Source organism: Sparus aurata, chromosome 8 (genome assembly GCF_900880675.1).
Source record: "Sparus aurata chromosome 8, fSpaAur1.1, whole genome shotgun sequence".
Lineage (NCBI taxonomy): Eukaryota > Metazoa > Chordata > Actinopteri > Spariformes > Sparidae > Sparus > Sparus aurata.
In genome coordinates, this window is record NC_044194.1 from 36,922,417 (window position 1) to 36,946,511 (window position 24,095).

The 24,095-nt window shown below is 42.3% G+C and overlaps 1 protein-coding gene across 1 annotated transcript in view; it reads right to left on the bottom strand.

The window, feature by feature from the left end:
• pard6a (par-6 family cell polarity regulator alpha) overlaps nt 1–6,483 on the bottom strand; it is a 60,030-nt gene extending 53,547 nt beyond the window's left edge. Inside the window, exons 1-2 of the mRNA XM_030425888.1 lie at nt 6,196–6,483; nt 5,959–6,106 (exon numbers count right to left, since the gene is read on the bottom strand). Coding sequence (XP_030281748.1) covers nt 5,959–6,075 — 117 coding nt within the window. The 5' untranslated portion in view covers nt 6,076–6,106; nt 6,196–6,483. The remainder of the gene's footprint in view (nt 1–5,958; nt 6,107–6,195) is intronic.
• Between the last annotated feature and the right edge of the window lie 17,612 nt (nt 6,484–24,095).

Consider the following 24,095-nt stretch of genomic DNA (forward strand, 5'->3'; position numbering starts at 1 on the left):
TTAGGAAAGTCTGGTGCCTTTAGTCCCTTTCACATGGTGGAAGGTATACAGTTTATTATTAATTCAACAATGGTATCCGATCGGTATCGGGTATCGGCCGATATGCTCAGCTCAGGTATCGGTATCGTGATTGGATCGGAAAAAACTGGATCGGTGCATCTCTAAAAGAAACCTAAGACTAACTCTCATTTCTGTTCGATGGAAACATGTCAAGAATCCGCCTCTCACCTACCAAGTGACTGAATTGGACAGTCATTACACAGTCATTGCATCTCTTGATGCCCAGAAGGCATTCAATCAGATCAAGTGGCCATACATATTAGAGACACTGAAACGATTTGGGTGAAGATGAGATTGAGATGAACGTCATAGAGTAGGTTGAAATAATTTATTCAAATACGGTATCCGACACTAAACTTGGTAGTCCTGGTAGCCTTCCGCCTAATTCTTTAAAAATAAACATGAAGACTAGTAGTGTATTTGCTTTAGATAAAATCGTTTTTGACCCTATTATTTTGCACTGAAATTAATTAATAAAAATCAATTAGTTAATAAACACACTCGAGTCTGGCTCTGACAGCGTTTTGCATCTCGTGCATCTGCGCAAAATCATAGCCCATGATTTACAAAAATATAGCCTACTATGTCAACTAGTGATATCAGCACAAGAACTATTGAGGAATATTTAGACAATTGTTTTTGTCATGTTATAATATTTTACAGACACTATCATTTCGCTCTGTGCGTGTCCTCGCACAGAGCGAGACTGAACACAGGAGCTCAGCTCCGTGGCTGAGACACGAACTATTAACCTAAAACTTTTACTCTTAAACACAAACGGCAAGTCCAATTTAAGAAAAACAATTGTTCATATACTTAAAACGGATGGAGCAACCTAACGCAGACGAGTTAGCTTACCGTTTTTAGGTGATATGGCATGTTTGTAGTCGAGCTGTGAGATACAAACTGTTGCTTGCAAACTTTGCATTCGACTTTTTTTCCATTTTCTATTTTATAAAATGCTGCCACACTGTTGATGTCTTTGACATGGTAGAATAGGAATGACTGTAAATGAAATGCTTAAAAATAAATAAATATTTAAAAAACCACCGGACCGAGGCCTTCTGGGGGTTTGGCTAATCCAAAAATAGTGAAAACAAGGGGGGTGTTCTGAAGACACACTGTTACCTGTGAAACAGGGGTGCTCTGAAAACACCCCCATTAGCACTTGGTACTTTCCTCTTGATGAAGTCAGATATGCCATATGCAGGACACACAGCATTGGGATGGAGAGGACCCGCTGTGTGTTTACGCACTGCCATAGCAGCATGTAATCAACACGCCAAAAATCGACCAATCCGAATTTTGGTCAAGCCGGAACGTATCGACCAATAAATCGAGCAGTCGACTAGGAGATTACAGCCCTACTGGAGTCTATCCCGGAATTCACAGCAAACCAAAGAATCAACTTTTTTATGATTTACTTCTTTCTCAGCCTGACTCTAAACATTTAATCTCCCACTTCGTCGCTGTCAGTAGAGGCTGGTCATCTCAGGATGGCCTCGGTTGACGAGCTGTGGGAGGAGGGTTTTTATACAGAGTTGCTCATTCAGCTCTAGATACAGATTGATCCAGTTCAAAGTCTTACACAGACTTCACTAATCGAATATAAAACTTAACAAGATTTTTTAATCAGTTTCCTCCCTGTGTGAGAGGTATGGTACTGCAGAGGGATCACTATCACATTTATTCTGGTACTGTCCGGTATTGAGTCATTTCTGGAGCGAGATGTTCAACTGTATGCCTAAACATTGTAATCTGGCTATTTTTGGCTGCTCTGGCAGTAAAAGGGCCCTTCCTTCCTATCAGAAGCAGATTCTTAGAACGGGCATGGTTGCGGCTAAGAAATTAATATTGTTGAATTGGAAGTCTCCATTCTCCCTATTTTTCAGAGGGTGGCTCAACGAAATGCTTTCTATTGCTGAAATGGAACAGATTCATAACTACTTCCTGAGGGTGTGAAAACCATTTTTGTTATTGCTCGATGAGACTTATGTCTTGCTGCTATGCTATATCCCAAATATGAACTAAACTCTGATTTTGCATTGTGATTGATACTCTGGCTGCCACCCACCTTTGTGTATTTTGTTTGTGTGTTTCTTGATTGTTGTTTTTTGTTTTATTGTCTACTGTGTGTTTGTATCGAAAGCATTTAAAATAAAATATGTATATATTGAAAAAGAAAACATTTTCTTTAACCTTTGCTTGCCCCAAGCAGTCTACATGAGAAATTTAAAAGTTTCGAAGAGTTCAGGCTGTGCTGATTGACTCAAACTTCTCTGGTCCCAGACAATCCATCCCACTCTACCAGGCACTTGTACGTCTAAAAGCCAGTTGAGCTATTTTGTCATTGTGAACAGTGAAATAAATGCCCTGTCCACACGTACATGTATTTGTTCAAACAAAGCTTTTTTTGTTTTGCTTTTCATTAAAAGCTTATCTTTATTTACTTATCCTGCCTGTCTCCCTTGTGTTTGTGCATTTGGATCATCACCTTGTCTCAAAATTGTGACACGCTGTGTGTTTACTGCTATTTAAAGAGCACATTATTCAGACACTAAGATGCGCCTACACAGGCGTGTTGACAACACGCGTACACTCTGATTTCATAAAGTTTGCTTTTAGGTATTTTGAATGTTTCCATGCACGGTAATATCATTGCAGCAAATATATTGGCACATTTAACTGTCATAACTAAAAGCTTAAGAGGAAACACTGCAGTGAAATCAAAATTAACTAGCTTTTGTAATAAACATTTTTAGATGGGATCTCAGAATTTATCAGGAGGATGGCTACTTCACTTAAAACTTTTTTACTGTATGAACCTGAACTGTGTGCTAAGAACACAGAACCAATTGGCATTCTAATGTTGAGATACACATATTGTTTGTGTTGATGGAGGATCGCTGCTAATAATGTCATTAATATTTTCCTCATTTAAAAACATATTTCATACATCTGCATCCTGCCCACTATTGATCAGAATGATAACATAATGATTTTATGGCCTATCCTGCCTTATCCACAGACTGAGATCTACACACACACAGGGACATGCAGCAGCACTGCTCCTCCAACAGGCACGTCTGGTTCTTAAAGAGAATGACCCCAAACACCCTGGTTGGTATAATTTATGTTACACCCAAAACACACCAATGACTAATTCAGAGTCTTCTAGAGTTTACAACCTCTAACCTCTTGTGCCCAGATTAGCCTGCTATATAATCTGAGCACATGACTATCTGAGAATAATCATTATTGTCCAGACACCGATATTAACACTTTTCCTGATAAAGTGCAGGGAGTATGACTTGATTTTTTTTTTTTTCTTGAAATTGCGTTCTTGCGTTATTTGTCCAGTAGAGTGCGCTCCGATTTTATTCTTACCCAGGAGAGTTTCTCAGTCACACTCACCTCACTATCTCTTACTGTGGGGACCACAGAGTTTGCCTCCATGGTAACTAGTTTGTGAACTAAAATATTAGTCCATAAATTTCCAGCTTCAATTTCCCACTTGTCCATGTGTCATGACGTGCTTTGTTGTGTCTGTCATGCTTACATTTTTAATATATGAGACTGATACTTCAGACTGATATATTAAATATCCCGTGAGAGATACACAATCGTATATTCACAGCAGCGCACCAGATGTTTGTTTTGTTGATTTTCTCTTGACATTGTATTCATTTACATCACGTTCAGATGTCTCCATGCAACCAAGAGCAGAGGCATTGGTCATCCCTTACCTGTTTGTGACTATTACACACCAAAAAATAAAGATTGCAAAAGATGACTTATCTTGATAACGTTAAGCAGAAGCAGGTGTTTCTGATCATATTGACTAAATGGTTCAGAATGATACAATAGAATTAACATTTAGACAGTTATCAGAGTGGTGCATTTCAAATAATGGTTTGCCAGTAACTTTACTTGTTCTGCTGTTTATACACCTACCATTACCTTATAAAAAATAATAATGAATTAATTTGTAAGAATATAAGTTATAGAAAAATGCGCAATGTCTGTGTTTCAAAATGCCCCAGGTAACAAATGTGATACATTTGTACCACTTTATTTTTTTTTTAGCCAATGCATATTTAAGTTCTCCATTGTTGAAAAGTAAAAATACTAAAAGGGGCTTGTCAAAAGAATTCCTGCACTCATTTTTGACAAAAGTATTCTAAAACTGTGAAATGTTCTGCCTACAATTCATATAATTTGTCACAAGTGCCTGAATTATGTTTCAGGGGTTAAAAAAATAAGTTATATGTTTTTATATATTTTTTCTATTTAAAAATGTTATCTGCCAATATATCGGTTATCAGAATTCATTACTACCAAATATCAGTATCGGCCCCAAAATATCCATATTGGTTAGGCCCTTGTCTATGTTTCACAAACACACAGCATTGGGGCAGGGACTTATCAAATGGCCTGGAAGGTTGTTTAAAACAGGATTTTCTTCTGTTAAAAATACATGAGCCTCTATCTGTCATTGCTTTCTCATTCTTAAACTACACTGCAATAGGTATTGCCTTCGACCCCTGTTCTTGTTTTACAGGCCCTTAAAACTAACTTATAACTAAACTGTGTCCCTTTCGAAGGTGAACAAAAACTGGTAGCCATACTAACCATCTAGTAGCAGCCACTTGTACTGTTGTACAAATGTGATCACATTTGTCATTTTTGGCCATGGTTGGCAGGAAGTAATGCAGGTTGTCTCTTAACAGACACATTTAATTTATTTGTTATCTAAGATCCACTTCAATATTTTTGTCAAGTGCTTGCAAATGATCTGCAGGACAGTAAAGGTCTAACACTGCAATCTCTCCTCGCTCAGAAACAGAAGTGGAAAAGTAATTGGAATGTTTGCTGAAAAGTTCATGTGAGCCTGATTACAGGAAATAATGTGTCCTTCCACAGTGTTACTTGATTAATGCATTAGTATTCTGTAATAAGCACAGTTTATTAGTGTCATAGGTACTGAAAACTCTACATTGTGTTGTTAAGGATTTACAAGGGGGGAATAATAATCAAGAAAACATGGACTCGATGCATTTGTCCAGTCTGATTTGGACGCCAATTATTAGCTGAGAGAAGGTTAAAATAAGCATTACCCAAACTGGCAATTCAATTCAGTACTTTAAGTGTATATCATCATGTAAAAATTGTTATCACAAACAACTTATCCACGTTTTGGATGTAATGAATGTAACTCACAAGCTTTATGAAGTTAACACCTATTTCCTCCACTACTGAAAAAATGAGCCGCCTCCCAAAATAGCAGCACTCAATAAAATAAACCTACCACTCCGTCGTACCTGTAGGATACCGAAGCACATAAACTACGTACCTTACTTGCATAGTAAATATAGTCTGTTAAGACACTCTGTAGCCTAGTGTAGTGTCGACAACAACGCTACGATACTATCAGTAGCCTAATACTGTATTGTATTACAGTATTACAGGAACACAGTCTAGCGGGACAAGTATTCTAATTGAATGAAACTGAAGAGATAGACTGAATGACAATGAAACACAGCAGAAAGAGGAAGAGACGAAGAGCCTGAGGAGCATAATCGGTGCTTTGACACAGAGGGATATAATAACGGAATCAATGCGGAACCAAACGGCGCTGTGACAGCAGGTTCGGCTCTGGCAGCCTGCTTGTAGTGTTCAGTCGTCGAACCCTGCTCGCCTGTCATTTACACAGAATATTTAACGAATGCTGAACGGTAAAACGATTTGCTTGAAGGTTAGAGAGCGAAAGAGAGAGAGGCATGTCTCAACGACTTCACAAGGTCGATGTTGTCAGTGCACCGGCCGAGCGACAGCATCAACCAGACTCCCTCTCGTTATCACTAAAAAGCTTAATATCCCGTTTAGTCTGCTACTCACTTTGCTTTTCACCTCCACCACGTTGTCGCTGTGTTTTAACGGCGTCCGCTGCTGCTGCTGTCTTGACATTCTGCTCCCCGGTTGGCTGGCTGGCTGAGGCACTGCGGATAAAACCATCCACCGGAATTATGGTTGTTGTTTTCCTCCTCTGCGCCGAGAGAGAGAAAAATGATTCAAAACAAAGCCGTGCTTTCAACTGTCTGTTATTCTCTGTTTTTCAACGAAAGTCGGTCTCACTCCTGTGGTTGTTTCCCGTGCCGTCCTGTGTCAGCTCGCATTGTTATCATTCTCTTACGACACTGACAAAAAAAGCGCTTGCGGCAGGTGGATTCCGGTAAATCCAGTATGGGACTTGAGCTGCGAGTGTAACTCGTCCTGCTTCTCCTCCTCCAACCTGACGGGACTGGAGAATACTACGAGGGGCGTGACGTGACGGTTAACATAACGCCATAAATGGAGGACTACTTAACATTTCACCCTACAGTAGTATTCCCACAATACAGTGGTAGTGTTGTGGTCCCCCACAGTTGTGCTATTTGCATTAGTGGCCTTAATACTATGCTGTTACCTACCCACTAACCCAGCCTACTAGCTTAATATCACATCTCCATTGCTTCTGCTAAATACTGCTTCCAGCAGGAACCCACCCATTTAGGGTACAAAATACTGTACCAATTAACAGTGTCAGTGCATACACTAGCAGTGCTGGGTAAGTTACTTCAGAAATGTATCTAATGTTACTTTTAACTTTCATTTGAAAGTGGATTACAAATCCAGTGGCGGTGCTGTGTAGCCTACTCCTGCAGCAAACCCAGAGGCAGAAAAATAAAGCCAATATGGAAGTGCCAAAAAGTGCAGTTCCTAGAATGGCCACTTGAGTCTCGCCCCAAAATTGAGTGAATCACCTTAATAGTCTCAAAAAATGTGTTGGTAAATTTTTGTCTAACTCACTCATTTGAATCATATTATGGCTTTCAGCTATATCAAGGGTTGGCCACTTTGAGTGACAGCAAGCTGTTCGGCTTCACCTCAGCTAATTCCAGTCACTGATTTCTGCCTCGCAGCAGGCTGTTGGTGCATTTTGGTGAATTTCTCATGCAAATATCAGGCAAAAAATACTACCATTAGCTGTGTGGCTAATTGTACTGACAGGCCAGAGCGGAGGGAGAGACATCAGTGTTTCCACTTAACGAGTGATCCTGTAAGTGTTAGTGTAGCTGCTGGAGTTCTGTAGGAAACAGCCATAGGCAGAGCCCAGAGCTTTTTGGAGGAACAAATGTTTTAAACATTTGAGATTAATACTTGGAATAATCTTCACTCTTGCTTCTCAACGAGCAGTGAAGCTGCTGAAATCTACTGTAACCTACTGTAAAGTTGATACTCTCTTATATGATTGCTAAATGGAGGGTAAATGTAATCATGTACATACACAGATGTGACAGGGAAATAAAAAGATAACAGAGGCCCCGGACTCTCTGATGAGTGGCAACTTAGAGGCAAAACTGAACACAAGCACACGGATACACCCTTGGTGTCTGCTTTTGCTTTTACCCATAAAGATATCACCACTGCTGTGCAACTGACGTTTAAAAACATAACAGTATTTGTGTACATCATGTGTTTTTACTTTTTATCTAAAAAATAGCTGTTCATTCTCAAAACACAATTTGTCAATATAGATACCCATCATCTACTTCAGTACAAATTGGTGTGTTGCATCCCCTTTGTAAAATAACAATCCAAGCAACTCCTGAGACTATCTGGGAAATTTACCATAGCAGTATGTCTTCCTTTCCTTCTTTTTAAGGATCCCAGTTAGCACCGGCATAAGCATTAGGTGTTCTTCCTGGGGTCCACCACACATACAGTTATGCACACTTGTGCATGACATCCTCATAAACACAACAAACAAAATGTCTCATCTCATTGAATTACCAATCAAGTATATGCAGAATGGAAACACCATGTTTAGTCTTTCAAGATACATAACATTTTGAATAAATCACAATTTTTAAAGAATTTATAGCAAGTGGGATTTTTTTTCTTTACTCATACTCATACAAATAAACCAAGGACCAGCCAGCACAACAACAAAGCGTGCCATAGTCCTGGATGTCCTGAACATGGTTCACCATGCTTTGCGTCTTTGCCCTTGACATCTGGATCACCATTATTGTCGTTCTCCACAATTTGTGGCATTTCTGTAAGGTCATCTCTTTCCTTTCCTGCAGCAGTATCCAAAGACCTGTTCCAGAAAAGCAGCTGCATAAAAAAAATGAATTAAAATAGCCAACCTTCACAAAACTACCAACAACCCTGCTATAAAATCTACCTGTATGAAGCTAACAATGCCCAGATTTGACAATAATCATTTTGAGTTTTTACGGAGGTCATAGTCATAGTGGTGACTTGTACTGCATCAAGGGTGTTCCTACATGATTTAAATGGCGTGGACCTACCTGCTTGCTATTTTAGATATGAGTAGTGAAGTTACACCATCAGTTGGACAAGGGAGAGGTCAAACATGTTGATATTTATCTGGGTGGACCCAATGGGTCTGGAGCAATTCGGGAGGTTTAAGCCTAGATACCCTCTCAATATCAGATAATCTGGGCAGACCTTCGGACCGACCAAGCTCTGTGTGCATGTGTATGTGTGTGTGTGTGGGTGTGTGTGTGTGTGTGTTGCTTTGGCAATACAAACAACCCACTGCACCTACATACAGTTGTTACCCCTCAGTTGTGCAGAGGTTTCACACAACTGAAACTTGTCCATATTACTGGCAAAGGTCACTGCAGTGGTCAAGAAGCTCCTTAGCAGCAAGGCGTAGATGACATTGTTATGCTGTCTTGGTTTACACGCCTCTTCAGTGTCGTGTGGAGGTCTGGACTGTTCCAGAATTGTATTTCAGGGTGCTGAAAAGAAAGCTTCGGCCAAGTGTCAAACCTTGGATTCAAGAGGAAAAATATAGATTCTGTCCTGGTCATGGAACAACAGACAAACTTTTTACCCTTGCGGTCTTGTTGGGGGGGTCATGTGAGTTAACCCAACCAATTGTAGACTTGGAGAAGGCCAACGACTGGTTCCAATGAAATACTGGTACAATTTGCATCGCTGCTCTTTGCAGATAATGTGGTTTTGCTGGCTTCTTCAGCCCTGATTTCCAGCAGGCACTTGGACGGTTTGCAGCTGAGTGTTAAGATGTTGGGACGAGGAGCCGCACCGCTATGTCTGAGGCCATGGTTCTCTGCTAGAAAATGGTGGATTGCTCCTGTCTGGGGGGTGAACTCCTGCCCCAAGCAAAGGAGTTTAAGTACATCGGGCTCATGTTTTCACAAGTGATGGGAAAATGGAGCTTGAGATGGACAGGCGGAGTGGTGTGGAGTCAGCAGTACTACAGGATTTTCCGGTCCATCTGTGGCCATGAGCTGTGGGTAGTGACCGAAAGGGCGAGATTGTGGGTACAAGCATCTGAAATGATCTCCTTCGTAGGGTGGCAGGACTCAGCCTTAGAGATGAGGAGTTCATACATCTGTGGGGAGATCAGAATAGAGATGCTGCTCCTAAAGGAGCCATCTTAGGTGGTTTAGGCATCTTGTTAGGATGCCTCCTTGGCGCCTCCCCTTAGAAGTGGGTTAGGGCACACTCTTCAGGGCCACCCCCATAATTTCAAACAAAGGTCTTTTAGTGTTTACAAGTTTAAAATGAGAGAGAAGAATAACTGAAGATTCTCCATATGTGTATGGAGCAAACCGATTTCAAAAAATGTGTCATTAGTTTATCTTAGTGGACTCATTTTTAATTTGCTGACATATGGCCAATAGAAAGGTGATTAATACATGCAAATTGCTACAAATTGTTACAATTTGTTTTCCCCTTTTTTCTTCCTCCACCAGATATATACCCTGTGGTAACCCGACCTAATCATTTCAGTACCAGCCTGTACTGGGGCCTGTGCACACGTGAGCGTGAGTGTATTCTATGGCAGGAGTCCTTCATGATTATGCAAGCAGCTGTAATATACTACAACATGTAAGCCTTTTAGATAAGGATGCATTCCAAAGAGGAGAGAGCACAAAATGAAAAAAGTTAATTTTTGAAATTGTGAACTGTCTACAGCTTTTTCAGGGCAGGGTCTTCTGTTGAACACCTCTTTCACACTTCTTTCTCTCTTGTCCTCACTTCTTCTCCCCCTCTACTCTTTACCTTGATACTCTTCCTCTCCTGCATCTCCTCTTTTTTCTCCCTCTCTCTACTCGCTTATGCCTAAGCCACCATCTTACAATCACCCCTCCTACTCCTCCTCTTCTCCCAGTGATGGTAGAATGTAGGAATTCAAGGATGGTTAGAAAAGGGAGGGCATGGATTGACAGTGTGATGTCAACCAGAACTTTGCCTAAACTGTCTGTTTGTGTGAGTGTGTGTGCGTAGTGTACATGTGTGCAACATAAGAAATGACAGTGACAATTCAGTTACAGCACTAAGTCACTTATGATTTACTGTGATGCTTCAACATTTCTCTGAAAATACCTGAAATCCAATGGACTGTTAAGGAATGATTCTGCTTGTTTGGACATGTGTGATATGCTTGATACAACTTAGACAATTCATTTAGACATCAAGTTCATTTTTTCATATATTTGGCATGTAACATTGGTAGAGTGTCTTTTTAAAGGTGATGGGATACATGCGCAATGCACGCAGGGCATTAGGGGAATAGGGGGATCAGTAGGGGCAACTAGCTAATTTTTTTTCCAGTGAAATTAGATTTTGGCCCATTTAATGATAGGACCATTAAATTAAATTAAAGAAATACGTTTTCACTACTCTCATGAACACAATTCAAACCCGTATACCATGCCAACTGCTAGAACCATTAAGTAGGTCTATAATTGATGTATGTGTAATGACACAGAGAGGTACTGACTCTACTAAACTGCAGCCACAACCAGGAAACCAGCTAACACAGGCTTATTTAATTCAAACCTGCCTCCCAACTTAACCCATCTGCTTTCCTTTTTCTTCCTTTGGGCACACCTGACTGAAAGATGAGATTGGGACAAAGAAAAGTATGTATGTGAGCAGGAATGTCAGCCATGTAAACCAGTCAAGTTAGTGAGCCAATCTGCTTATGTTCTCTTTCCTTTACCATGCCTCATCACTCTCTTTTCATTTCTCCTATCATGTTTTCTCATTTCAGTGTACAGTGTTTGTTCTCTTCTGTCAGGCATAATTGCTTCTTGTCTATCCTTTTCTTATTTCTTTATTTCTCTTTCTCTTCTCTGTGTCATGTCTTGTCTGCTGTCCGTTTTTGTGTCTCATGGCTTTGTATCTCTCAATTCTCTCTCTTCTTAATTTAATCTCTTTTTCATATCTAATTTCTTCTCTTCTTTTTAGTTCTCATTATATTATTTCTTATCTTTAGTGGGTCATTATGTGACTAATGCATGAAAGTTTGAGCATATTATCTTCATACCCCAAGGTTTTATTTCAGATGTGAAGGCAATTTGTATCCAACCTCTGGAGACCTTGAGAGGTCATTTACCTCAATTTCATATTTCCAGTATTTTCCCCATCTCTCTCAATTATAATTGAGGGGGGGGGGGGGGGGGGGGGGGGGGCTTAGTCTTAATTTACTCCAATACTTATTATTGCTGGCCAGGCACTGCTAAAGAATCTACTAAGGGGGGACCACTCAAAATCCTCTAGGGTTGCTTGCGGTACATAACCGAGATAACCGTTCATATGGAAGAAGTGATAGTAGTTTATCATACCATATAGATATTGTAGGAGGATGTACATCAAGCCAAACCTGCAGGATTGAAAGGCGTGCAGCATACAACATGATATTTAACAATTTTACATTTTCACCAGAGAAAAAATTCTGCTGAATTTATTTGTTGACTTTACTTACTACTTGAGAGATTACATGGTGCATCACAGCCACAAAAGGGCATATTGATGAATGTAATTTATCAGCAATCTGATTTTGAAGAAATGTGATTCAAAAAAAACAGAAATGCTGATTATATGATCTGACAATCGGCAAGGCAGATAATCGGTCAAACCATAGTATAAAGTATATTGATACATTTACATATAACGATAGTTGACTTTTTCTTTCAGGGACTTGGAAAAAGAAAATGCTGACAAGTATGTGTCATTCTCAGTCATTGTGAATGGTCAGTGGCTTCTCTATTGGTGGTCCATTTATAAGATAAATGAGGGGATTATCAGAAAACTCTGTGTTAGAGGCACCCAGACAATATGATTCTCCAAGCTTCCAAGTAGGATATCCATTTTGTACCTGGTTGATATATGTAAAGTGTTCAAAAGAATTGGCAGCATGCTGGGATAAGGAAGGGCTTTAAACAGAATGGCAACTTCTTTAGACTTGTCCTTTTGTCCCCTGACTGTCCATTGTCCAAGGAGGCTGCAGTCGGCAGGATGAAAGTTGGCTCTATGTGGTGTGTACAGCTCTGTGTTTATATGTCCATTGTTGCCTGGGCTTCTTGCCTGTCACATGTCTTCATCTATCATTATCTATGGAGGCTCGTGAGTCAGTGGTTGCACTTGTGTGGAAGGCTTAATTTGCTGCAACTTAATGATAATAATATTAATAGTATTAATTAAAGCTGCAAGCAGCAATGAATGGGCCCTCACTCCACGCACGTCGGGCTGCGGCACCGCCGGAGGGCGCTCACCTCCATGTCTGCTCACCTGTTACTTGCATGTCATGTTGTAGTGTATGATGTGGAGAACACAATCTGTAACTGTCATGTAAATCGGATGATGTTTGTCTGACTTCCTGTTTCGAGTGAGTGGTGCTATGGATATGAAACGTTATTGATGCATAGACGTATTCAGGGCAACACCTTCTACATATGTGAGCAATGATACATATGCATACTGAATTTCGAAAATTTATGTGCATGTAGGAGGCGGGGATTTACAGTAGGAGGCGCTATAGAGTCCCCTGGCCACATTCACACCAATCATGTTGAATAATACACATTTTCACCAGATGTGACGTATCAAGTTTTGTGAGGTTTGGGGTATGTTCAGGTCTCCAAAAGTGCGTTTATATGCGTGGAAGAAAAATAATAATAATCCCTACAGATTCAATAGGTCCTCACACTTGTCAGTGCTCGGGCCCTAATAATGTCACACAGTGGTGAGGTTTTGTCTCATCTGGGTTTTTGTCTTGTGGTGTCCCTGGTCTGACATCATCCCTGATCCCTGATTGTTTCCACCTGTTCCCCTCTCCCTCATGTGTTAAATAGTCTGCGTCTTCCTTTGTCTTGTGCCAGAGTGTTTGTGTTCGTCCTGCATCTCCAGCCCTTGTCCCAAGCCACGACCACACCAAGATACTGTGTATGTATTTCTGTTTTCTTGATCCTCTTAAGTGAGTGACTTTTTGTTTGTAGTTTTTTTCAGTAAAGTGAAGTTTAAGCTTATAGCCCTTTTGTTTGCCTCCGGTGGAGTGCCTCTTTTTGTTTCTTAACTTTCATAGATATTGATAAAGTAGTTTTGTTTATAGCCTTTGTCTTCCTCCTCCTTGGAGCGAATTTTTGTTGTAAATTTTTTATTGCCTGAGTGCCAGAGTAGTTTAGTTTATTGCTATTTTATTTTCCCTCCGCAGTGAGCGATTATTGTTACATTTTTTCCTTTTTTTTGGAGGTCTTTTGCCTCAGTCTGTTTTGTGTTTTGTTTCATGTTCCTTGCTTAGGCAGTTTAGAGATTGTGGTTTATAGCCTATTTATTTAAGTCACATTGCTTAAAAGAGTTCAAGTGAAGGAAATATATTTCGCAATAAAACTTGATTGGGTTAGGGTTAGGGTTGCTTTAATTCTGCGTCTGAGTCCTATCTTCAGCCCAGGCCTGACAAATAATAATAATAACTTTATTTGTGTGTTGTCCGTATAGCAATGAAAAGAAACATTGTGACATTCAATGATATGAGCATATAGATCAAAAATAAGAATCTGACCTAAAATTGAACCTTGCGGTACACCAAAGGTAATGTGAGTTGTAGATGGTATGTTATTACTTATGGTGACTACCAGTGTTGGGTAACGTTATTAGTAATGTAACTTATTACGCTACAAAATGACTGCCATTGGAAAGTAACCTGTTGTGTCACTGCGTTATCTACTGAGTAGATACTAAAAGTAACAAGTTACAGCACTTTACAGTTATCATAAATTACAATAAAAGCTCTTTGCCACTCATTGCCCATGCTGGTTATATTGTCCAGACGGCATGTAGTGCATGTACCTTTGCATATATTGATTTTACAGTCATTTTGTAGCTTTCTTTACGGCTCACCATCAGAAACACTGCAGCCTAATAATAGTAATGACAGACGCAATATAATAGCTACACCTCTTTATTTTGCTAACACTGAACTGAGCAGAGGCAAACAGTATTGGCACAGCTGTTTCAATTAAAACAATACAACCCAGCCTAGTATATATTGTAAAAAATGCAAATAATGAACCCATAAACTGTGAGTGCTTACTCAGAAACAATAAAAACACAAATATGATGAAAGTGTTTGTTCTGATTAACACTGCAACTTTTGTTTTGTTTTCTGTTCCCACAAGCTGCAAACTGTGTTGCTCTCTCACTGTCCACTCCCTCTAGCTTCCTCCTCATAGAAATCTTAAAAACAACACATACCTACATACAAATGTTTAAAGTGCATTTAAAACAAAAACAGAGATTTAGGGCTATATTAAAATCTGAAAACTAAGTAGTAATGTTGCATGCATACAGTAGATAACAATTTTGATAAAAAATTCTTAATATCACGGCCATAGAGTTAAAATGAATGTTCCAATAATTGTCACACCGCGGTGAGGGGTGTCCTGTCTGGAGTTTTTTGTCTCGTGATTTTGTGTGCAGTGGGATATGGGTGGCAGTCGTGGGCGGGGGCCCCGGCGGCCCCATCCCCGGATGGTGACTCTAGCCGTGGGAACATGGAATGTCACCTCGCTGGGGGGGAAAGAGCCTGAACTGTTGTGGGAGGTTGAGCGTACTGGCTAGAAATAGTCGGGCTCACCTCCACGCACAGTCTGGGCTCTGGAACCCAACTCCTTGAGAGAGGCTGGACTCTCTTCTAGTCTGGAGTTGCCCGCGGTGAGAGGCGGCGAGCTGGTGTGGGCTTGCTTATAGCCCCTCAGCTCAGCCGCCATGTGTTGGAGTTTTCCCCAGTGAACGAGAGGGTCACTTCCCTGCGCCTTCAGGTCAGGGATAGGACTCTCACCGTTGTCTCGGCTTATGGGCCGAACAGCGGTGCAGAGTACCCGGCCTTCTTGGAGTCCCTGGGAGGGGTACTGGAGAGTGCTCCAACCGGGGACTCCGTCGTTCTACTGGGGGACTTCAACGCCCACGTGGGCGGCGACAGTGTTACCTGGAGGGGTGTGATTTGGAGGAACGGCCTCCCCGATCTGAACCCGAGTGGTGTTTTGTTACTGGACTTCTGTGCTAGTCACAGTTTGTCCATAACAAACACCATGTTCAAGCATAAGGGTGTCCATATGTGCACGTGGCACCAGGACACCCTAGGCCAGAGGTCAATGATTGACTTTGTGGTCGTGTCATCTGACCTCCGGCCGTATGTCTTGGACACTCGGGTGAAGAGAGGGGCTGAGCTGTCAACTGATCACCACCTGGTGGTGAGTTGGATCCGCTGGCGGGGGAGGAAGCTGGACAGACCTGGCAGACCCAAACGTATTGTGAGGATCTGCTGGGAACGTCTGGCGGAACCCTCTTCCAGGGAGATCTTTAACTCCCACCTCCACGAGAGCTTTGACCAGATCCCGAGGGAGGCTGGGGATATTGAGTCCGAATGGACCATGTTCTCCACTTCCATTGTTGACGCGGCTGTCCGGAGCTGTGGCCGCAAGGTCTCCGGTGCCTGTCGCGGCGGCAATCCCCGAACCTGGTGGTGGACCCCGGAAGTAAGGGTTGCTGTCAAGTTGAAGAAGGAGTCCTACCGAGCCTGGCTGGCCCGGGGGACTCCTGAGGCAGCTGATGGGTACCGGCAGGCCAAGCGTGCGGCAGCACGGGCAGTCGCGGCAGCAAAAACTCGGGTCTGGGAAGAGTTCGGGGAGGCCATGGAGGAGGACTACCGGTCGGCCTCGAAGAAATTCTGGCAAACCATCCGGCGCCTCAGGAGGGGGAAGCAGATCTCCACCAACACTGTTTACGGTGGAGGTGGGGAGCTGTTGACCTCAACTGGGGACATCGTCGGGCGGTGGAAGGAATGCTTCGAGGATCTCCTCAATCCCACTGACACGCCTTTCATAGAGGAAGCAGAGGCTGGGGACTCAGAGGTTGACCCATCTATCACCCAAGCCGAAGTCACTGAGGTAATCTGGAAGCTCCTCGGTGGCAAAGCACCGGGGGTGGATGAGATCCGCCCTGAGTACCTCAAGTCTCTGGATGTTGTGGGGCTGTCTTGGCTGACACGTCTCTGCAGCATCGCGTGGCAGTCGGGGACCGTGCCTATAGACTGGCAGACCGGGGTGGTGGTCCCCCTATTTAAAAAGGGGGACCGGAGGGTGTGTTCCAACTATTGGGGGATCACACTCCTCAGCCTCCCTGGGAAAGTCTATTCCAGGGTACTGGAGAGGAGAATTCGGCTGATAGTCGAACCTCGGATCCAGGAGGAACAATGCGGTTTTCGTCCTGGCCTTGGAACACTGGACCAGCTCTATACCCTCCGCAGGGTGCTCGAGGGTTCATGGGAGTTTGCCCAACCAGTCCACATGTGTTTTGTGGACTTGGAGAAAGCATTCGACCGTGTCCCTCGTGGCATTCTGTGGAGGGTGCTCCGGGAGTACGGGGTCGGAGGCCCTCTGTTAAGGGCTGTACGGTCCTTGTACGAACGGAGCAGGAGCTTGGTTCGCATTGCCGGCAGTAAGTCAGACCTGTTCCCAGTGCATGTTGGACTCCAGCAGGGCTGCCCTGTTTATTATTTTTATGGACAGAATTTCTAGGCGCAGCCACGGGCCAGAGGGGATCATGTTCGGGAGCCACTGGATCTCATCTCTGCTTTTCGCAGATGATGTGGTCTTGTTGGCTGCTTCGAGCCAGGACCTCCAGCATGTCCTGGGGCGGCCGAGTGTGAAGCCGCTGGGATGAGAATCAGCACCTCCAAATCCGAGGCCATGGTTCTCGACCGGAAAAAGGTGGCTTGCTCCCTCCAGGTTAGGGGAGAGTTCCTGCCTCAAGTGGAGGAGTTTAAGTATCTTGGGGTCTTGTTCACGAGTGAGGGAAGGATGGAGCATGAGACTGACAGGCGGATCGGTGCAGCGGCCGCAGTAATGCGGTCGTTGTATCGGTCTGTCGTGGTGAAGAGAGAGCTGAGCCTAAAGGCAAAGCTCTCGATTTACCAGTCAATCTACGTTCCTACCCTCACCTATGGCCATGAACTTTGGGTCATGACCGAAAGAATAACATCCCGGATACAAGCAGCCGAAATGAGTTTCCTCCGCAGGGTGGCAGGGCGCTCCCTTAGAGATAGGGTGAAGAGCTCTGTCACCCGGGAGGAGCTCTGAGTAGAGCCGCTGCTCCTCCACATCAAGAGGAGCCAGCTGAGGTGGCTAGGGCATCTGTTTTGGATGCCCCCGGGACGCATCCCTCGGGAGGTGTTCCTGGCATGTCCCGCCGGGAGGAGACCCCGAGGAAGACCCAGGACACGCTGGTGTGACTATGTCACTCAGCTGGCCTGGGAACACCTTGGGATCCTCCCGGAAGAGCTGGGGGCAGTGTCCGGGGAGAGGGAAGTCTGGGTGTCCCTGCTCAGGCAGCTGCCCCCGCGACCCGTCCCCGGATAAGCGGATGAAAATGGATGGATGGATGGATGGATGGATTTTGTGTTTTATTTTGAAAGTTAACTCTCCTCTCGTTTCAGGTCACTTGCCCTTCCTCTTGTGTCACCGGTCTGACGTCATCCCTCAACCCTGACTGTTTCCACCTGTGTTCCCCTCCTCATGTCTATTTAGTCTTTGTCTTCCCCTGTCCTCGTTGCTAGAGTATTTCGTTCGTCCCGTCGAGTACATCCAGCCTTATTTCACAGCCTTGTCTTGATCGAGTTAAGTATTGCAAAGCTTTTGTTTTTTGTTCATAGTATTCCTCTGAAGAAGAGCGATTTTGATTTAATCAATTTTTGGTCAGTCTTTTGTTTGTTTCAGGTCAGTTTAATTTCATAGCGTTGAGTTTTTCCTCCATTTGGAGCGCTTTTGGTTTGTACCTTTTTCAGCATAGATAGTGTAGTTAAGTTTATAGCCTGTGTGCTTTTCCTCGCTGAGTGATTTTGGTTGGATAATTTTCATAGAACTTGTTGATACTAGAGTAGAGTAGTTATATCTCCTTTTCCTCCTGCGGGAGCGTTTTCTGTTCTTTTGTTGTGCATTGTTTGTTAGGTGTTTTTGTCTTGTGGACAAAAAGATTTCCATAGCCTCTTGTTTTGTCACTCTGTCTGCAGAAAACACTGATCAGAAAATAAAGCCTGTCTTTACCGTTGCCAACCTGCATCTGAGTCCTCTTTCACTGCCAAAATCTGACAATAATAAAGTCATAGTTTTATGCAGGGCCATTTCTGTCTTTTTGGGGGCCCTATGCAAGATGCTGTTCGGGGGCCCCTATTTTATCAAACTATGCCCTTTTAGGTGATCCACAAAGATGCAACAATCTATTGCATTTTCAGAGGAAAACAGGCAAGAGTCGTGAAAACCTCTCTCAAATTAAAATCAAACATCTTAAGTTGACCCACCCAAGCAAGTTAAACTAATAGAACATGATAATACAAGGTAAACAATGGGGATCCTCTATAGGTTGATAAATTAAACTGATGCAGTGTTCCTCAAAAATGTGGAATTGTGTGGAATTTAAAATATAAAACATTTTCAAACTTAAACATCTTGGTTCAGTGGTGCGGAAGGCGGCCGTGCTGCTTCCTGGTCTGCGGCTCCAAAATATTTCAGAATTGCTCCTGCATAGACAAAACTAACCCTATCCTAAGCAAATATTCATACTATATAGTTGAGTTATGTTATACTAATGCAGAAATTAATAATGTTTTTATATCAAACATTGCAATATACAGTGCAGTGTCCCTTTAAAGCATGCACCCAATTTCAAATCTGTCACTTTTAAAGGTCCCATATTATCCTGTTTTTCATCAATTTCACACAGCTGTCAGAGGTCCAACAACTCTGTATTCTATATGTATTGCCCCAAACACATCTGTGGTCCTGAATTCCAGCTGTCTAAAAGTCGCTCTGCTGAGCTCTGTTCAGCAGTCTGTTTCTGTGCCTGCACCTTTAAATGCTGATAAGCTCCGTCTGTCAACGCCTTCTTGGGGAGCCCTTCCTGCTACGTCACTCTCAGGGAGAGGAAGCCCCTTATGCTAACGGTAGCACTCGCTAATGTTTACGGTGGATGTAACACTATGGCTCGCAGAGATTTTTTCGTTCAACCGAACCAGTTTGACCCAGGATCGGACCCAGAAGGAGAGGCTCCTGAAGTAGTACAGACTCTGCGGCTGCAGCCAGACTTTTCAGAATGGTTAGTGTGTCTTAATAATGTTAGTTTGTTTGTATGTGTTGTTACAGTTACTACCATGTAGCTAATGGCTAACAGCTAGCGAAAGCTGTGTTTGTCTCCAACACAGTCTCCAAACTCTTGGACACTGTTCACATCGTCTCTGTCTCCAGTCTGCACATGTTTCCAGACTTTTTACTGTGACAACCAAGCTCCATTGTAATATTATTAACGTTAAACTTGCTTCAAACGCCATTGCATAGCAGACCTTAGTGGAGCTAACTAGTTAGCCAATTTCCAGCTGACTTCACCGTACTCGTCGGCAACTGTAAATACTATCAAACCGCAGCGACACTTATCGGTGGCTCAGGTGCAGTTGCTGGGTCCGGTATGGTTGGGACTGATCCTTTTACAAGGGTCAGTGTCGAGGCAAAGCCAGCTTTGTACTGACTCTCGTTACTGAAGCAGTCCGATGTGAAGTCGTTAGCACACACATACAAGCTAACACGAACCGCAGCCGGCCCATTGTCATTAAAAATGAAACACAACCACGGTCTCCTCTGTTTTTCTGTAGCTTGGACAAAATAGAGGCACTTATGTTGATTATTACAACCAACAACAGAGCAATTTGTGTGTCTAACTCTGAGCGACAATGTTGCGAAACACTGCTGTCTCACCGCTGGACACACCGAACTTCACCTCGGGGATGAACGCTCCCCTCTCAGATATCTCCTATCACCGCTCAGAGGAGGCCGGCCTATGATAATGACTCCTTTCGTTACGTAACGAAAGGAGTCATTATCATAGGCCGGCCTCCTCTAGCGGTCAGCAGACCACCTGCCAGGTACTTTTCACACCTTTTCCATTGGGTCACTCCTCAGATATTGAGACTGGAATTGCAACTTCAGGGGTCCTCCTAATGGTGCGGAGGCCCTATGCAGCCACATAGTCCACAGATAGTAAGAAACAGCTCTGATTTTAGGATTTAAAAATTGGAATTTCCCGCCACAGTTAGTCTTCATGTTATTTTAGGGGAGCAGCCAGCTCCGTTCTGTATAAGATGAATGTGGAGCATCTCGTAAATCATTTTTTTAGCATATGTTTTACAAATACTTGAATGCTTCCTCATTTTGGTGCTTCTGATCTTCAAAATTACATATCGACTAACCATAACCTACCATTATGAGTTCAAAAGCCAGCAATTTCTTCCAGTAATGGATTACTTTTATGAAAAACGAACTAAATAAACTAAACAGATTGCTTTAATTGCGGAACTAACGTGTTATGTTACTTGTTACAGAAAAAAAGTACTCAAGAACAATACAGTACTCTAATGGAATACCTTGTAACAAGTAACCCCCAACATTGGTGACTGCATAGGTTCTTTCTAAAAGGTAGGAATAAAATCAACTATGTAAGTGCAGTGCCCTTAGTGCCCACACAGGTTCTAAGACATTCAATTAAAATGGCATGGTCTCCCATGTCAAAAGCAGCGCTCTCTCCTCTGTCAGCTGCTAAAAATAGGTCATTTGTTACCGTTAGGAGGGCTGATTCTATGCAATGTTATGCTCTAAAACCTGACTTGAACTTCTCAAATATGTTATTATGACACATAAATGCTAAAAGCTGGGATGTTCTCTAAGACCTTGCATAAAAATGGGAGTTGAAATTGGCCTGAAAATGTTAAGAACAGTGGGTTCAAAGTTTGGTTTCTTTAAAAGGATCACAAATCATTTAAAAATAGATTGAAAATGACCATGTAAAAGTGAGCTTTTATAATCATAAATACTGAGCCAAACTGTGCCAAAATTTCTTTGGGAAATTTGCAAAGGATAGTGTCAAGGCTGCATATGGTTGATGTCATTTAAGAAAAGATTTCTGTTTTTTTGTGCGTGTTAGATTTACTGTAATGAGGAGGATAATGGGTTCAAACAAAGAGGGCACACACTGTTGGTCTTGCTCGTAGCCTCTTGTCTCGATTGTTATCAGTATGGGGATTGCCTCTGTGCAGTGGATGCAGTCCTATGAGTGTAAATCCATGGTCGCCTGGGCCCTTTGCCTGTTGCCTTTTCCTGTCCATGTTCCTCCATGGAGGCTGTGGTTGGCTAGTTAGTGGTTGCCCTTGTGCTGCATCTATTGTCACCATAACAAAGTCCTCTGTCAACTGGCTACCTATCTGCATCCTACCTCATCTGTTAAATATAAAATGGAAGGGCTGGAGGTTGCCCTGTGCCAAAAGTTTAATTTGTGCTCACCTGAGTTTTCAGCCTCTGCCCTGCTGGAATCAGCAGAGCAAATGCCTCTGTCAGTTCCCAAATGCTTCTACATCAAAAAATAAGCTTAATTGTTTGTAGAAAGACTGAAGATAGTTTCATGCTTTAGTTCCAAAATGCACAAGACCTTTCATATCTGAGTTTATCTGCGCCACTGTTTCTCTCATTTCCATGTATATATAAAATAAATAATTTTCTGTTTGACCTGTGTCATATCTTCTTTTGTCTTTTTCGTGTCCATTTCTTGTCTTGTCTTTCAAACTTCAACCTTTACATGGTATCATGACAATTTTATGTATTTTTTATCACTTTGGCCTGCCTTGTAATTACTCCAACACCAAACTTCTCTTACGTATTGAAGCTGATACTGTGACAGCTCAAAATGGAAAACACTTTTCCATTGCAAAGATATCTTGCATACTTGAGCAAGGCAAGACTTTATATAGTCCTGTGAGTCACAAGCGTCTCTCAGGAAGGTGCGCTCAGTCAAGTCCAGCTCATGTATGCCTGTTATGTGTGGTATGTCCTGGCCTGCAGTAAGGGTAGGTTTGTTTTGTGTGTTGGGGTGTGACAGGTGGTGACACTGAAGGACAGGTTTTTATCTGTGTCAGGTGTTTTCATTCACTTTTGGCTGGCCTCCAGTGTAACAATACAGGGTGGATCTCTCTCTCTCTCTCTCTCTCTCTCTTTCTTTCTCTTGCACACATGCACGCACGTACACATGCGCATGAACACACACACACACACACACACACACACACACACACACACTCTGACAAACAAAAGGGTTGAATCAGCCCCCCTTGTCACAGTAGGATCTACATACCAGTGTGTCTGTCTAAACCAGATGATTCAATGACTGCTCTTTTAGTTTTGTGGAGCAATAATGAAACTTTTTTCAATTGGTAGTAAACATTACTCTGAAGTGAGTTTGACTTTTCTTTCTCTTTTCTTTACACAGTTCTCTTCTCTACTAAACAGCCCAGCTGCAAGGACAAAATAGATGGAATGGGCTTACATTTCTACGAAACGTGTCTTATCACTTTCAAGTAACATTGTGACTTTAATATTGAAAGATGATAGGGGCAGGGGCGACAAGGCTGCCAATCTTACTGTAAAACCAAATAAGTTGAAAGTATTCAAAATGTTTGTCGTAATTGATTACACAAGAATATTTAAGTAACTGTAATAATTGTAAAATATAAGTTAAACTTTTTTTTCAGTTCACTCAATTGATTTCACTCCTTTATGACAATTAAAAAAAAAATCTGAACTTGTATGTATTGCTTACATTTTCTAATATCTGCATTCTAGATCTTAGTCTTAGTCTAATACATCTAAGTTCAGCATACCAAATCATAATTATACAATGATACTTTAATAAATTCAATTCAATTCAATTCAACTGACTATCCTTTACTCAATCAAAATAATTGTGCTCAACTTATAGCCTTGGGGAAATATACTAAAGATGTTTAATTGTGCTATATTCAAACACTGACAAAACTACTAAAAAAAAAGACTACTCATCAACGAGAAAATGTACAAGATAAACAAGAAATGCAACTATCCTGAAATCCCCCCAAATGACATTTTCAAATTTTTCTTTTGTCCAAGCAACAGTCCAAAACCAAAGACTGAAAATGAAAAGCAGCAAGTCATCAAATTTGAGAAGCTGAAACTACACAATGTTTGACATTTTCAGCCACTAGGAGAGTGAGTTGGCACAATCTGTAAGGTAGAATAAGTGAAACAATAACACATACAGTGAGATCATGCATTTTATTGCCAGCAACCAAAAGGTAAACAGATGAGACTTCAGGTCAAATGGCAAAAGAAAAATACATCCTGGATCATGAGTCCATGCTGGCAGACTAGAATGTGTAAACAAAAAAGGAGCCCAGACAGGGCAACAAACAAAAAATTAAATTATCCTCACAAACGAGGGAACAGTGGATGAAGCCAGGTTCAGGCAATACAACCTGGCAAGAGAAGACGAGGATGTCCAACCGGTAGCATCACACACTCTTTAAGGAAGCGTCCTGAAACAGCACCCAAGACCGCAGCCATTCCCCCTGTAGAATGCAACACAGTCCTCAAAGGGGATCCACTCCCGCATGTACATAAGCCAGGGCCATTAGATCCATTAACCAATGGGCCGGATGCTGCTTTGAAATAAGCCTGTCCAATGTGGATCCTTCATATGACACAAAAAGCTTGTCTGAAGTGCAGAAGACTTCGTGCAGTCAACATAGAGCCTGAAATGAGGCCATGAAAGGCCCATCTGTCCCGAGGGGCATATATGCCCAC